Consider the following 16360-nt stretch of genomic DNA (forward strand, 5'->3'; position numbering starts at 1 on the left):
TTTAGGGCCTGGGCATTGTCCCTGAGCTCTTTTTGCTCAAGGCTAGGGTTCTACCATTTTGAACCACAGCATCACTTGCAGTTTTTGATTAGTTAATTTGAGATAAGAATGTCATAGAGACATTCCTGCCCTAGCTTCAAACCGTGATCCTCAGATCTCAGCCTTCTGAGTAACTAGGATTACAAGCACAGACTTGGGCCACTTTTGAGTTTCACTGTATGATTTTCACAGCCCATCACTGGTCTCAGCCCAATTTTACATGTAAACTTTGGCTGTAGTGGTTGTTTTAAAATATACAGGCTTGACACTTACAAACTTATGTTGCATTTTGAGCCAACAAGCTTCCTATAATCTCCTAGACAAGCCTTCTATAATCTCTTAGCCGCTCTCTACACAATTTCAACCAACTTCAAGGCCTTGCCAGGAACAAAAACTCCATGTGGGATTAGTCTTTGAAATGAGTGAGGCAGAAAGCACACATCTGAAAACCAAAGAGCAATGCTTATTAATGATGACCAAGTATTAGAAAAGTCTTGTCAACACTTCTCTTTGGATTAAAATTTGAACATTTCAATTCACATAACAACAGCTCTCAAAGAACTCTTGATACTAAGGAATAACATGCCAGGAAGAGAAATCAATACAGCATTTTGAAGTCTAGCTGAATAAAGATTGAGCTATTTAATGTTTATGAATTTTTCTTATCTATTTAAAGAATAAAAAGAAAAGAAAAACAATTTAATACGTAAGAAATATTCTTCAGCTGGCCCCCGGGGCCCACACCCATAATCCAAGCTACTCAGGAGTCTGAGATCTGAGGATTGCGGTTCAAAGCGAGCATAGGCACTAAAGTCCTTACTTCCGATTAATCACCAGAAAATTGGAATGGCCCTGTGGCTCAAGGGACAAGGCAGTAGCCTTGAGTTGAAGATCTCAGGGACAGCGCCCAGGCCCAAGGTTCAAGCTCCACAACCGAAAAAAAAAAAATTCTTTAATAAACTTTTTGCTCTATATAAGGACCATGTAATTTCAGGAAGTCCAAAGAATTGCTTGGATTCTTAAATTGTGAACCGATGTAAGGAAAAATTCATTGAATATAATAAAAATGACTTTTTTTCTTTTAGCTGGAACTGGAGTCTGAACTAAGGGTTTGAGAGGCACTTTCCCTCAGCTTTTTCACTCAAGCTAGAGGTCTACTACTTGAGCCACACTTCTACATATTTGGTAGTTAATTGGAGATAAGAGTCTCATAGACTTTCCTACCCAAGCTAGCTTTGAATCATGATCTCCAAATCTCATTCTCCTGAGTAGCTAAGATAACAGGCAAGAGCTACCAGCACTTGACTCAAAACTAAGCTTTGTTTTATAATTTCAGAGTTGCTGGTTCTATCTACCATACATTGCTTGAATTTTTTCTTTCTTTTCTACTGAAAGCAAAATTTTTTAGATTCAGGAAAAAAAATCCCTGCTAAAGCTATGAAAGGCAAATGCACATTTTCTCCCTTAATAACTTTTGTCTGCCAGGTGCTGCTGGCTCACACTTACTGCAATCCTAGATACTCATGAGGCTGAAGTCTGAGGATCGTGGTTTGAAACCAGCGTGGGCAGCAAAGTCTGTGAGACTGACCTCCAGTTAACTACAGAAAAACTGAGAGTGATGCGGTGGCTCAAAGTGGTACAGCAAAAAAGCTCAGGGACAGCACAAGCCCCATGACCAACAACAACAACAACAAAAATAATAATAATAACTTTATTTAAAAAAATCACTCATGGGGCCGGGAGTTTGGCCTACTGGTTAAAGTGCTTGCCTAGCATGCATGAAGACCCGGGTTCGATTCCTCGGTACCACATACATAGAAAAAAAAGCCAGAACTGGTGCTGAGGCTCATGTGGTAGATCTCTAGCCTTGAGAAAGTCCAAGGACAGTGCTCAGGCCCTGAGCTCAAGCCCAGGACTGGCAAAAAAAAAAAAAAATCACTCATAAGGCTGGATGCAGTGGCTCATATCTGTAATCCCAGCTACTTGGGGAGTAGACATAAAGAGGATCAAAGTATACAAAATCCCAGCTACATATGGAAGAAATAAGGTTGATGATTGTGGCCTGAAGCTGGCCCTGGGCAAAACACGTAAGACTCTATATGAAAAAAAATAATTAAATGGGGACTGGGAGTTTGGCCTAGTGGTAGAGTGCTTGCCTAGCATACATGAAGACCAGGGTTCCATTCCTTGGTACCACATATATAGGGAAAAAAAAGCCAGAAATGGTGCTGTGGCTCAAGTGGCAGAGTGCTAAGAAAAAGCTCAAGGATAGTACTGAGGCCCTGAGTTCCGGCTTCAGGACAAGACAAAAAAAAAGCGTAAATGAAAAAAGAAAGAAAGAAAAAAAACAGCTGGGGACATGGCTTACATGATAGATGTCTTGCATAGCAAGCATGAGGTCCTGAGTTTAAACTCCAATATAACAACAAAAATAACAAAGTTAAGTTAAAATCACCTTTTGCAGATATGGTGGTACATATCTATTATTCCAACTACTAAGTAAGGAGGAGATAGAAACAGGATAGTAGTTAGAGGTCAGCTTTTTGTTTTGTTTTGTTTTTTGTGTTTGTTTGTTTGGGGTTTTTGTTTTTGTTTTTTGTTTTTTTTGTGGATTATGGGGCTTGAGCTTGGCCTGGGCGCTGTCCCTGAGCTCTATAGCTCAACGCTACCACCCTACTCTTGAGCCAAGCCCGTTTTCTAGAGGTTAATTGGAGATAAGAGTTTCAGGTCCTTTCGTTCCAGGCCAGCTTTGAACCTTGATCCTCAGATCTTAGCTAGTAGCTAAGATTACAGGCTTGAGCCACCGTACCCTGGCGAGGCCAGCTTTTTGGTGGTACTATTTCAGGAAGTGGCTAATTCCAATGTCTTTATATTTTCTTAACCATTTTGTATTTTATAACAGCCTATCACCATTAAGATCACTAGAAATGAACAAGAATTAATTTCTCACCAAGTACTGCATAGCAATAGACCGTCGAAGAGGCCCAGGAGGTCCTATTAGAAAGACATCTTGCCCCAAAAGATCCTTTTGCATTATCCATCTTAGATGTTGAACCACTGACTGAGCCAGAGAATCTGAAACTGTTACAGGAAAATAGAGAAAATGACATGTAAATGGGACTTTTTTCCTTTTATTTTATTGTCGGGGTAATGTATATGGGGGTTACAGTTACATTTGTCAGGTAGTAGGTACATTACTTCTCACACATTGATATCCCCTCCCATGGTTCTGTCCCCATTTCCCTCCCCTCACCCCATCTCAATCATCTTGTTTTCCCCCCTTCCTTTTCTTACTTCAAATAAACATATAAGCAACACACTATGTATGTTAAATACATGTTTATATGTCTACATCCAGAAACTATAAATTCCTGGGGAATGTTCACTGTTTGAAATGAAACACTTGCCATCAAGGCTAAAACAGAGTAAATTTTTTGATATCAGTTATTTTACATTTGAAAACTTGCAGGAATGAGAATAATCATCTATACATTCCTAAATATTTGTCTTTCAAGGATGATTTGAAAACTGAACGGGGTGGTTATTACAAAATCATAGCTTAATCCTTTTATCCAGAAAGATGTAGCCAAACAATCCCAGAAAATTAATGCTTGTCACAGAATTAGAAAACTAGAGGTAAGTACATTTTAATTAAAGGTGCAATGGTTATATAATCTCTCAAACTTTAAATCTGATATAGATTTAAAACCATTTCTATGAAATTTATAATTTAGGACTATTCTGTATGCTAAGTCTTTCAGAATAGAAGACTATGCCATACAATGCCTTCCAAGTTCTCTATTATTAAATAAATCGCCAATGTTTATTTTCTACACAGTGGTTTTTTTTTTAATGTTTAAATTAGTGCAGTTAATCTGTGCTTGTTCAAATGTAAAGCAGCCATTGACCCAGCAGGTCCATCCTGAGGTACACAAGAAAATCTTCTGCTCTTGTACATCAAAAGGCATACAGAATACTTTGAATAACAACATTCAAAATAAAAATGAGCTACTTAACAGTATTAATAAAAAGAAACTAAAAAGTAGACTGGAGTTGGGCTGGGAGTGTGAACTAGTGGTAAAATGCTTGCCTACCATGCACAAGGCATGCTCAATTCCTCGGTACCACATACACAGAAAAGGCCAGAAGTACACTGTGGCTCAAGTGAACACTAGCCTTGAGATAGCCCAAGGACAGTGCCTGGGCCCCAAGTTCAAGCCCTAGGATTGCAAAAAAAATGTAGATTGGAGCAGAATCAAATCAAAGGTGTATCTACATAGAGCAATCACCAATGTCCTTTCTTGAGTGAGGGAAAAGAGCATGTGACATTTAAACTTGAGCTTGGAGAGCTGTGTCTTTCACTTCAGCATGATGCTCATGTGTGTTAAGAGCTGACCAGAAGAGCATCATGCCTTATTTTATTCTTATCCTTCTATGCTGGTTCTCAACCAGTGACAGTACTGCCATCTCTGCCTGGAATGTCAGAGGCATTCCAACTATGATCCTCTACTTTGTCTCACAGATGATCTGGTACATTGTGACATCAGATGCAATATGCAGTACCAACCTGCCCTAGGCAATAATGTCACCTTTTGTTACTTGCCCAGTACTAAGGAGTTACTTCTAACTTTTGAGTCCATAGTGTATTATCAGTCACTAAGTACTACTGTCTCCTTTGGCAAGGCCTTTGACATCATCTACTTTCATGTTCAATACCTTTCCTACAAATGCAAGCCATATGGGACTACAGCAAATTTAGAAGACTACCATCCTGGCCCTTAGTCCTATTTTTCTATATTTATTCTTCCTATCAAAATGTTAAAATAATTAGTTACATGCATTATGTTGTCAGAGAATCCACTTCTCCATAAAAATTGTACTTTCCTTATTCATGTTTCAGGGTCTGTTCTCATAAAGAAAGTACATCTGTATTTGTCAGGAAATTGCATTACACTACTGAAAGAAAGCATTATGTCAAGTTATGGGATGCCTGTGGTGCATTTTACATTAATGCTTGAAACTAGCTGTATTTTTAGGATGGCCTCAAGAAAACATGAGTCATACTTAAAAGGATGCCAGAAATAGAAGCAAGATTTAAGACTGTACATTACCAGCATCTGCAAAGCAAACTGCCAAGCTGCCAGACATAACCTAACATGAACACTGCTGAGTACATGAGAGAAATCCCAACTTCACTCATGCACAAGATGTCACCTTCCTGAATCCACTAGTACTAGGTTGATGTCAAAACCACAGCAGAGAGCGAGCCTGATCCTATATTCTCTGATTTTCCTTTATAGGTATGAAAGAACCCATTCTCAGCTGTCAAGTCATCTCTGCTTTATGCTCTGGACAGCAGTATGCAAAATGTAAATTGGGTGTATATGAATGGGCTCCTGAGTTCACACTCAAAGTAATGAACAAAGGAACACAGTTCTTACCTCATCCCAATCACAGGGCTTGTGTCAGCTGTGGTCCCATGATGTTTCATTTTAATCACCACCATCACCCCACAGAATCACTTGAAGAGATTTCAACACATAACTACCACTCTCCCTTAAATTAGATCATTCCACCACAGTACATTGAGAGATCTCAAAAGATGCACACTAATATCCTCACTGCAACTGCATGTCTTCTACTAGACTATCACCCAGCTATTAGTGTGCATAGGTAGAACAGTGAACCTCATGGAGGAAATCACGGTGGCAGGGGACACAGGGTACTGTGTTCAGAACTGGAGTCCTCATTATTTACAACAGGGGCTAAATGAACTAAAAGGTTAAATCAGCTCAGTAAGAACTGATTTGAAGATTTTGAAGAAATCTGTTCTCATATTCAACATCTGTTTATAGAAAGCCACTTACTCATTTACAAAGTGAGCTGATGGTCTTCACCCAGCATAGCTGCAAGCAAAACTAACACTGGCTAGCACAGTACATACTACTGACAAGGGGTTTCATTTTTCTTACAATTGGAAAAATTAATCAATATAAATTTTAAAATTATTTGATGCAAGAATATTTCCAGGGAAGGAGATATGCTAACCAGGAAAATGAAAGAGAAAAAGAAGTATTAAAATAGATTGCCTGCAACTATGAAAATAAATAATGAAATTGTTTGGAAAAAGAATATATTATAAACATGTATGGGAAGGTAATAGTAAAATCCTCTGTAGTGTATGCTAATAAAAAGAGAAAGCCAGGCACTGGTGGATCACACCTATAATCCTCGTATCCTGTAATCCTACTCAGAAGACTGGAATTTGAGGATCATGATCCAAAGCCATCCTAGTTTCTCCAATTAACTACTCAAAAATTTGTGGTGGAGCTGTGGCTCAAAGTGGTAGAGCTCTAACCTTAAGCAAAAGAAGTTAAGGATAGTGTCCAGGCCCTGAATCCAAGTCCCATGACCAACAGAAACAGACAGACAGACAGAGATTTGCACAATATATCACTCTATCACTCAGCAGAAGTGGTCCCAAAATAATATACACAGAAACCAGGATAGAGGCTACAATTCTATAATCCCAGAACTAGGGAGTGTAAAGAAGGTGGATTTTGAGTTCAAGGCCAGTTTGGGCTACCTAATGAGTTTGAGACCACCAGGCATGTATATAATGAGACACTACTTCAAAATAATAATAGAATATTTTCTTTCTCACAGTGTAATTAGTATATATAGTTTTATTATTTTCCATACTTACATATGATGTACATTGATCCAATTCATCCCATTACTTTTTCTTAATCTCATCTTCCCTTCAAAACTGATTTTATTAGTTTTAAGTAATGAAACAAGCTTTTATAGTCTATTTTCATAAGTTTTCCGGTTTTTTTTTATGGAGTACTAGGGTTTAAACTGAGGGACATGCCTTTGTTGAGTAAGTACTCTACATTGAGAGCCACTTTCCAGCCCTTTTTGTTCTGGTTACTTTAGAGATAAAATCTCTTTTTTTCCCCCAGTCCAAACTAAGCTACTAATCTCCCATTTGAGCTTCCCACAAGATTTGGGGTGAAAGAAACACACCAATACATTCAGCTCTTTCTGTTGAGATGGTCTTTGTTATTGTTTTTGTTGTTGGTTTCTGGTGCAGGCTGGCATGAAACTATGATGCTTCTAATCTCTCCTGAGTAACTAGGATTATAGGTATGAGCTATCAATGTCCAGCCCATATAGTCATTTAAAACATATATATATATATATATATATATATATATATATATATATATATATATATATACTAGATATGGCCAGGAGCATGGCCTAGAGGTAGAGTGCTTGCCTAGCATGCATGAAGACCTGGGCTCGATTTCCTGGCACCACATACAGAGAAAAAGCCAGAAGTGGTGCTGTGGCTCAAGTGGTAGAGCACTAGCCCTGAGAAAGCCCAAGATCAGTGCTCAGGCCCTGAGTTCAAGCCAAAAGACTGGCAAAAAAAAATACTAGATACATTAGAAATTAATTAGAAAAATTAATTAGAAAAATCTTTGGAAATTTTGCAAACACTTAGAAACTAAATAAAATATTTCTAAATAAAACACTTCTAAATAAAACATGGGATAACTGACAAGTGACGTAAGTAAGATGGGCAATGTTCTTCCAACAAAATAAACAACTACATTTTGGCCAGAAAAACTGAAGGAAAGCAACTGAGAAAGCTCCCAAAAGTCCACAGTGCTTCCTTCAACACTTATAGGCTTTGCTGTTTTTCAGTCAAGCAGTTATGAGTAGCTGTACTCCACTGCTAGAATCTCCAAACAAGTTCTCAAAGGGAGAAAGTCTCCATTATACTGCTCTTCGTGTATCAAGGTCAAAATCATAGCCACATTTTGCTGCTTACCTCTGTGTACTTGCTGCTATTGCACACAGAGTCAAGATTACTGTAGATTCCAACTTTTTAATAGTCACACATTTATAAATTACAAATGGGTTGCAATTCTTTTGAACTGAATGAAAATTAATATATATTAAAATTTCTGGCATGCCACTAAAGCAGTTTTTTAAGGGATATAGCATTAAGTGATTGAGAAAAAGGAAGGGTTCAAATTAGTGGCCTTAACTTCTCCATTTAGAGACTAGAAAATGAAGAGCAAATAAAAATTAAAGAAAGAGAATGATATTATCATTTCCCTTTAGGATCAATGACACAGAAAACAGGAAAATAAAGAAAATTCAATTAAACTAGAAACAATCTCTTAGACCAACAATAAAATGGAGAAACCACTAGACAAACTGGTTAAAAAGACAGAAATTGCCAACATCAGAAATGAGAAATATATGAAATGCAAATACTTTCAAGAGTAAAAGGATAATGAGGCCATAGTGTGAAATATGTTATGCCAACATATTACACAACTTGGATGACATTAACAAATTTCTAAAAAGACAAACTCTGTGAAAGAACCAACTCTTCTTTAGATAACATTAGAAGAAACAGTTTAAACAACTACATCTAGGAAAGAACATGAATTTTTCTGTTAAATTCTTCCCACAAAGAAAAACGAAGGCCAAGATGACCTACTGGTGAATGATACCAAACACAAATGGAAAAAATTATAAATTGTATAGACCCAATCAGAAAACTGAAGAGGAGTACATGCTTTACATTTCATTCTATGAGGATACACTAACCTGATGTCAAAATATGACAAACATATCCCAAGAAAAAATACTGCAGTGTCCAATATTCCTCAGGAATACAGATGTCTAAATTTCAAACAAAATTTCTGCAAATTAAGTTTAATACGTATTGAAAAGAGACCAGGTGACTCACTTCTGTAATTCTGGTCACTCAAAAGTGTGAGACCTAAAAAATGGGAGTTCAAGGCCAGTCTAGGTAGAAAAGTCTGTATGTTTATGGATACATACATATGTATGTATGTGTCTGTGTTATTCTGTATATTTTCTACAACTTAAAAATTAATTAACTTCATATTGTATGCCTTTGATGAAAACTGTAGAACACAACAGAACAATTAAGAGTAAAATAAATGCATAAGGACGGAAGAAAACAGGGACAAAAACATGAAAAGGGGTATCAATGTGCGAGAAGTAATGTACTTACTACCTGACAAATGTAACTGTAAACCCTTTATACATTATCCCAACAATAAAAAAGAAAAAATAAATACATAAAATAAAGAGCAATAAATGCATTAATTTGTTAAATGTACCTAGCATATAGCATCTAAGAGAAAGAAAAATTAGCACGGGCTAAAGACTGTTATACAGACTCTGAGAGAGACTTCAAAACCTTAAGGGCTTTAAAAGGACTCTGTCCTTAAAAAATACATCTAAAGAAACCCCAAAGCTGAGTCCAGGAGTATAGCCTAGTGGTAGAGTGCTTGCCCAGCATGCACAAAGCCCTGGGTTCATTCCTTGGTACCACATACACAAAAAAAGCCAGAAGTGGCTCTGTGGCTCAGCTGGCAGGGTGCTAGCCTTGAGCAAAAAGTGTCCAAGAACAGTGCCCAGGTCCTGAGTTCAAGCCCCAGGACTGGCAAAAAAAAAAAAATCTCAAAGCTAATCCTTAAAAGTAAAGTCTCATATAATGAGAGTCAAAGTGCAATTTTAAAAATAAAGCAGGTTTTAACTACTGGAGACCTTACTTCTCTCAGTTTTTTTCAAGCCCTTGGCTCTATGAAGTGAAAGGCTGTTAGTCAATACTTCCCCCAGAGACCTACTTTCTGTATAATCTCTGCTATTAATTCATTACAATTGACAAATACCTGCAAAGATTGCCCTAAATCATCTACATTTACACAGAGATCAGTTGTTCTGGACATTCAGTCATTTATAATGTAGGTGAATTTCTCAAGCCTCAAAATTATTTATAAACTACAGAAAAAAATTCTAATCCTGTGATGCATTATAAGAGCACAATGTTGTAACTCTTGCAAAAAATCTTTCTAGGCTCTAATTGCTTGGTTAAAAGATCACTGCGTCCAGTAAACCTTAAGTGACCTTATGCATAATTGGTCCACTGACCACAACAAGATTATGTAATAAAACAAAATGAAGCTCTGAGGTCAGGCCCAAAGTTACCTGTGGAAAATTTGTTGCCCTGGAGCATTACCTCATAAGGCAAATAATGAAGGCAATACCTCTTTAATACAATCTAGTTTAACTTTAAACACAGAAATAGGAATCTTTTTTTAATTGCTAATTTTGTCTAAACTCTAAGATACTAATTTTCACATAAAAAGGAAACAAAAGAGATTTCAGTTATCCACTTCAGCATTTGCATGTGAGAGAAGACTTGGGAATTAGATCAATGGAAATTTTAATGGTCAAGGCAGGAGCTGAAAAGAGCTAGATAATGAAACACAGAAGAGCAATCCAGCTCTTGGTTGCATAATGTGCTAGGTGCCTTAATAGATGCTAGAATAAATTTCTATGGTTCACCACACGGTGAAGACAGAAATAAATTCTAATGAAAAGTTGACCACCTCCTATAGCTTATAAACACTCATTACCTCAAGTGGCCAATGAAATGAGCAATTTTATTTGATCAGACAAAACTGCTTTCATGGAGTTGGTCAATAAACTTTAACCTTCCCTCTCAGAATACGTCTAATCTATCATACATAACAGCTAGCATTTAACAAACATATGTTAGACGTGAATAGCAGGGTTCAACAGCGTGATTTATATGTCTTCATTAATACAACAGTCATTTTTAATTATTTTAAACTAGAAATAAAGTATCATCATCATGCCTAACTAATTCAGTAATTTTTTTAAAAAAATCATCTTTCATATTTTTAAATTCCAAGATAATTTTCTAACATATCTTTCATGCCAGGATTAATTTTCATGGCAGACTATAAAAGGAAAACCAAAGTACAGTTAAGAAATATAGGCTTTCTACTTGTTAACTGGTGTCCTGCAAGAATTCTTGTGGTCCTACTTTCCTGGCTATAAAACAGTTTTGGAAAGCATGATAATTGCCAAGGTTCCTTTCTTCAACAAAAGTCTGTCATTTCATGTGTCACAAACATCTAAAAGCAAGAAACATTTTTAGAAAACTCAACTAAAGAATAAAGGCAAGAAAAAACACAACTTCCAAGTATTTTAGAATACATTTTTAAGAATTTTCAGAATACATTTTAAATGAAAAAATAGCCATATAAATTCCTCCTGACCCAGATCAAAACTCTTTAATCAATCATGTAATAATACAACAGTAAAACCAAAGAACTGTAATTTTCCTGTTTTGGAAATATTGCCTGAGAAAGAAAGTTCAATAAACTCAATGTTTGAACATAGTATAACAAACAGATACATAAAAACATGTTGCACAATGAAATATATTTTATCTGTCCAATTAATATAGCAACCACATAATGCCTAAGCAACTAACTAAAGACTTTTTTTGCCAGGTCTCCTAAGATAAATTCTTAACACTAATTCTCTTACAAATAAGCCTAGTTGCCTATTAAAAAAACAAAGCAGAGGGCTGGGAGTTTGGCCTAGTGGTAGAATGCTTGCCTAGCATGTACGAAGACCTGAGTTCAATTCCTCAATATCACATATATATTTTTTTAAAAAGACAGAAGTGGCTCTAGCCTTGAGAAAGTCCAAGGACAGTGTTCAGGCCAAGCCCAGGACTAGCAAAAAAAAAAAAAAACCAAGCGAATAAACAAAAAACAACGAGCAGCTGGAAATGGTGGCTCATGCCTGTAATCCTAGCTACTCAGTAGGCTGAGATCTGAGGATTGTGGTTCAAAGCCAGCTCAGTTACTAAAGTCCGTGAGACTCTTATCTCCAGTTAACCACCAGAAAACCAGAAGTGGCACTATGGCTCAAGGGGTAGGAGTGGCCTTGAGCTGAAGAGCTCAGGGACAGTGCCCAGGCCCAGAGTTCAAGTCCCATGACCACAAAAAAAAAACAAAAAACAAAAACAAAAACAGCAGGAGCCAGGAGTTTGGCCTAGTAATAGAGTGCTTGCCTAGCATGCACTGGCAAAACAAAATAAACAAACAAAAAAAACAGTAGAAACAGTGTAACAATTTTACCAGTGGATGAAATATGAAATATATGCTTTCATTTTGATATACAAAACTTAATAGGCCAGGATATTGTGTGTGTGGAAGGAAGACTGAAGAATGGATAACAAGTACTACATGCAAATCTATAGACTACCTGGCTTTTTTCAGTATAATTTTTTTTTGTCAGTCTTGGGGCTTGAACTCTGGGCCTTAGCACTGTCCTTGGGCTTTTTCAAGACTAGAGGTCTTTAGCCACAGCACCACTTCTGGCTTTCGCTATGTATGGGGTACCAAGGAGTCGAACCTGAGTCTTTGTACATGCAAGGCAAGAACTCTACCACTGGGCCAACACCCGGCCCCTTTTAGCATAAATTCTTCCTGTTAAATTTCAAACAGTAAGCTATCAGAAACTTAACACAAAAGACATGAAAAAATATTATTAATTTTTAAAGAAAAAGATCTTTGAAAGGGAACTTACATGAATTGCCATTTGTAAGCCTGCAAACAACATGAGGAAGAATTCAAAATCAAATCTATATGAAATGCATAGCAGATTAAGTGACAAACAATTTTTGAGACAGGGTATTACTATGTAGTTTAGGTTAGTCTGGAACTTGTCAGCCCAACCTGGCCACCCATTTGGAATCTACTTCTGCTTCATAAGTCCTAGGATTACAGGTGTAAGGCACCACACAAGACCAGGATTTATTTTATAAAGGAAAGACAGAATGAAAACTACATGGTTTTTGCTTGGCTCTTAAACAGAACTAAAATAACGTTCACTAGTTGTAATATTCAGGAATATGACTCATATATACATGAGTATCACTCCTGTGAAATAATGGAGAATAAAGGGAACCAGACTGAGGAGTATAAAAAACTGGTTGTGTGAGGATTCATATTTATTGAACACTAAGTACAAAGCACTGTCCTATTCATTTTAGTTATGTTAATTTAATCCTTATTGTATATCCATAAGGTTGAAACCACAATCCCCATAGTCAACAAGATAGTAGAACAACCAAAAGTTTAAGTATAACACCATTTTCCTACAGAACTCAAAATGAATAAAATATTATTCTTCATATCTAAAATTTACTGTTAAAAAAAGAGCTATATTCACCGGGCATGGTGGCTCACACCTGTAATCCTAGCTACTCAGGAGACCGAGATCTAAGGATCACTGTCCAAAACCAGACCAGACATCAAAGTCCATGATACTTTTATCTCGATTAACCACCAGAAAACCAGAAGTGGCACTGTAGGTCAAGGGGGTAGGACAGTGGCCTTGAGCTGAAGAGCTCAGGGACAACACCTAGCCCAGAGTTCAAGTCCCATATCTGACAAAAAAAAAAAAAGAGCTATATTCACAATAAAAGACCCATAAGTCAAGAAAAAAATGCTCTTTTTTCAATGATTATGTAACCACAGCAGACTAGGTATTATAAATCTATTTTCTCAATGTTTCTCCAGACAAGCATAATAACTCGTGAAGAATTTATGCCACTAATCTTGCCCCCAGGAAAGAAAACCTGCCCATTATAATAATATGCTTGAGTCATAACCATTAAACAATTAAAATTAAAAAATAAATGTTCTTGACTCCCACTTTTAATTTGAATGATGAGCACTGCAAACAAATTTCACTTCTAACTTAACAAATCAGTGCATCTACTTAAAAAAAAAATCACAGCTGTGTGCAGTGGATCATATCAGTAATCCTACTCAGGAGGCTGAGATCTGAGGATCGAGGTTCAAAGCAAGCCCAGGCACTAAAGAACTAAAGAACGTGAGACTCTTATTTCCAATTAATCACTAGAAAATAGAAAGTGGGGCTGTGGCTCGAGTGGTAGGGCAGTAGCCTTGAGCTAAAGAGCTCAGGAATAATGCCCAGGCCCATGGGTAGGGGAGTCTTGAGCTGAAGAACTCAGGGACAGTGCTCAGGCCCAGAGTTCAAGCCCCATGAACCATACACACACAAAAAAACCAATCTAAATGAAATGTATAATATTTGTTTATTTATAAACAAAGAAGATATTATTGATCCCTGTGAGATCCTCTTGGCCTACTGAAGCAAACTCTAGAGACAAAGCAACAGAAATACAGAGAGGAGTTTCAGAATGTAGGGCTGAATGGCAAAGACCAATCCCCAAAATTTGGTCCAAAAATTTAGCAGCTATGCAGCAAAGATTGTAACTTGATTTGTTCCATGAAAGTGATGTTACAAAAGGAACTACAGAAAGAACAAGAAGAAAAGAAAGGAAGGAGATGAGAGGAGGGGAGGGGAGGGGGGGAAGGGAGGGGAGAGGAACCAACAGAGAAAATCAACAATGAAAAGCTATTTGAAAAGTTAATGTAAATTATAAACATCTAGTATGACAAAAAGGAGAATATATAAGTACAATATCTCTATAGCTTTCATTTCAAGATTAATGAAGGACATATTATGAAAAATAATTGTGCCAGCTGAGCATGGTGACAAATGCCTGTAACCCCAGTTATTCAGTAGACTGAGATGAGAAGGTGAGGTAGAAGGATCACCTGAAACTGAGAGTTCAAGAGCAGCATTGGGTAACACAGCAGGACCCTGGTCTCCAAAAACCAATAAACAAAATAAATGTATGACAATAAATTTACAGACTCAGATGAAGTGAATCTATTTTTTAGAATAACATAGAGCTATAAATTTCTTATAAAAATAAAAAGAATACCTTTATAACTATAGAACAGGCCAACATTTCTAAAATATAGTGAGCACTAACTATAAAATAAATAAGGAAAATCAATAAATCTATAGTAAATAAAACGTAAATGACCAAGTAAATAGAATGAAAAAAAATGAAGATCAGGAGATCAGGTAATCTACACCTGATCCATGTTCCACAGCAGTTCTCAGACTGTGCCTTGCACTGAATGACTCCTCTTTATAAAACAGCAGTTTGATCCATTTATACAATTGCTGGAACAGAAAACTTTCTGTAATATTTTTGTAAGTGACAATAACTATCTGCCCAGCAAAAACTTATGTAAATACATAAAAATAAAATATTACCTTTTATTAAACTAAATCAAGGACATATGGGCATATAGGTGTATCAAAACCACATCATAAAAACGTAAGGACAGGGCTAGGAGTTTAGCCTAGTGGTGCTTGCCTAGCATGCACCAAGACCCAGGTTTGATTTCTTGGCATTACATACATAAAAAAATGTCAGTTTGGCCTAGTGGTTAAAGTGCTTGCCTAGCATGCATGAAGACCCGGGTTCGATTCCTTGGTACCACATACATAGAAAAAAGCCGAAGTGGTGCTGAGGCTCAAGTGGTAGAGCTCTAGCCTTGAGAAAGTCCAAGGACAGTGCTCAGGCCCTGAACCCAAGCCCAGGACTGGCAAAAAAAAAAAAAAATGTCAGAAGTGGTGCTGAAGATCAAAGTGATAGAGCTCTACCCTTGAGAAAGTCCAAGGACAGTGCTCAGACCCTGAGCTCAAGCCCGGGGCTGGCAAAAAAAAAAAAAAAAAAAAACATAAGGATGAGCTTATCCAACACATCAGACCAACAAATATGCGACCAACTCACCTGGATCATGTAAAAGGTGCACCTAACACCTATCATCAGATCATTCAGGACTGACAGGTGATAAAATGCTGACTGTCCTCAAATAAACTCAGTGGGAACTCACTGCTTGATACTGCCCACTTCAATTGACTGCCATTAATCCAGGTCCAGTCCCAGTAGGCCTGGAACATATTCTTTACCTTGAACAATTCTGCATCATCTGGAACCAGACTTGGGTCAGAAGAGCCCAGGGTTGAGTTCATTAAGTTAGTATCTTATCTGACCACCTGCAGTGAGGCTCTTGTTTCTATCTCTATCAGCTTTCTGCTCTTGCTTTTCATAACATACCTTTGAACCAAATGCCCATCAACTGATGAATTTGTAAACAATAATTCAGCTGCTAAAAGCAATGATACAACATTAACAAACCTTTGAAAAACATTATGCTTAGGGGAAACAAGCCAGACACAAGACCACATATTATATGCTCCTATTCATAGGGCATGCCCAAAATGCATAGAAACATAAAGTATACTAGTGACTACCAAAGGTTGGGGCTAGAAATAGGAGAAAATAGACAGTGACTACTAACGAGTACAAGTGGATTTTATGGGGTGATAAAAATGTAAAGTTAGATACTGATGTGGTTGTGTAATTCTGTACATATACTAATAGCCACTAAATTGCAAACTTTAAAAACACGAATTTTAGGGACGGGGAGTGTAGCCTAGTAGTAGAGTGCATGCCTAGCATACACAAAGCCCTGGGTTCAAT

General features: G+C 37.1%; 1 protein-coding gene across 1 annotated transcript in view; it reads right to left on the reverse strand.

Moving 5' to 3' along the window:
• Positions 1 to 16360, reverse strand: part of Vwa8 (von Willebrand factor A domain containing 8) — a 281874-nt gene that overhangs the window by 252710 nt on the left and 12804 nt on the right. Inside the window, 1 exon segment of the mRNA XM_090342080.1 lies at positions 2990 to 3120. Within this exon segment, the coding sequence (XP_090198206.1) occupies positions 2990 to 3120 (131 nt within the window).

The sequence above is a fragment of the Megascapheus bottae genome, chromosome 11, assembly GCF_031878675.1.
Source record: "Megascapheus bottae isolate mThoBot1 chromosome 11, mThoBot2.hap1, whole genome shotgun sequence".
Taxonomy (NCBI): Eukaryota; Metazoa; Chordata; class Mammalia; order Rodentia; family Geomyidae; genus Megascapheus; species Megascapheus bottae.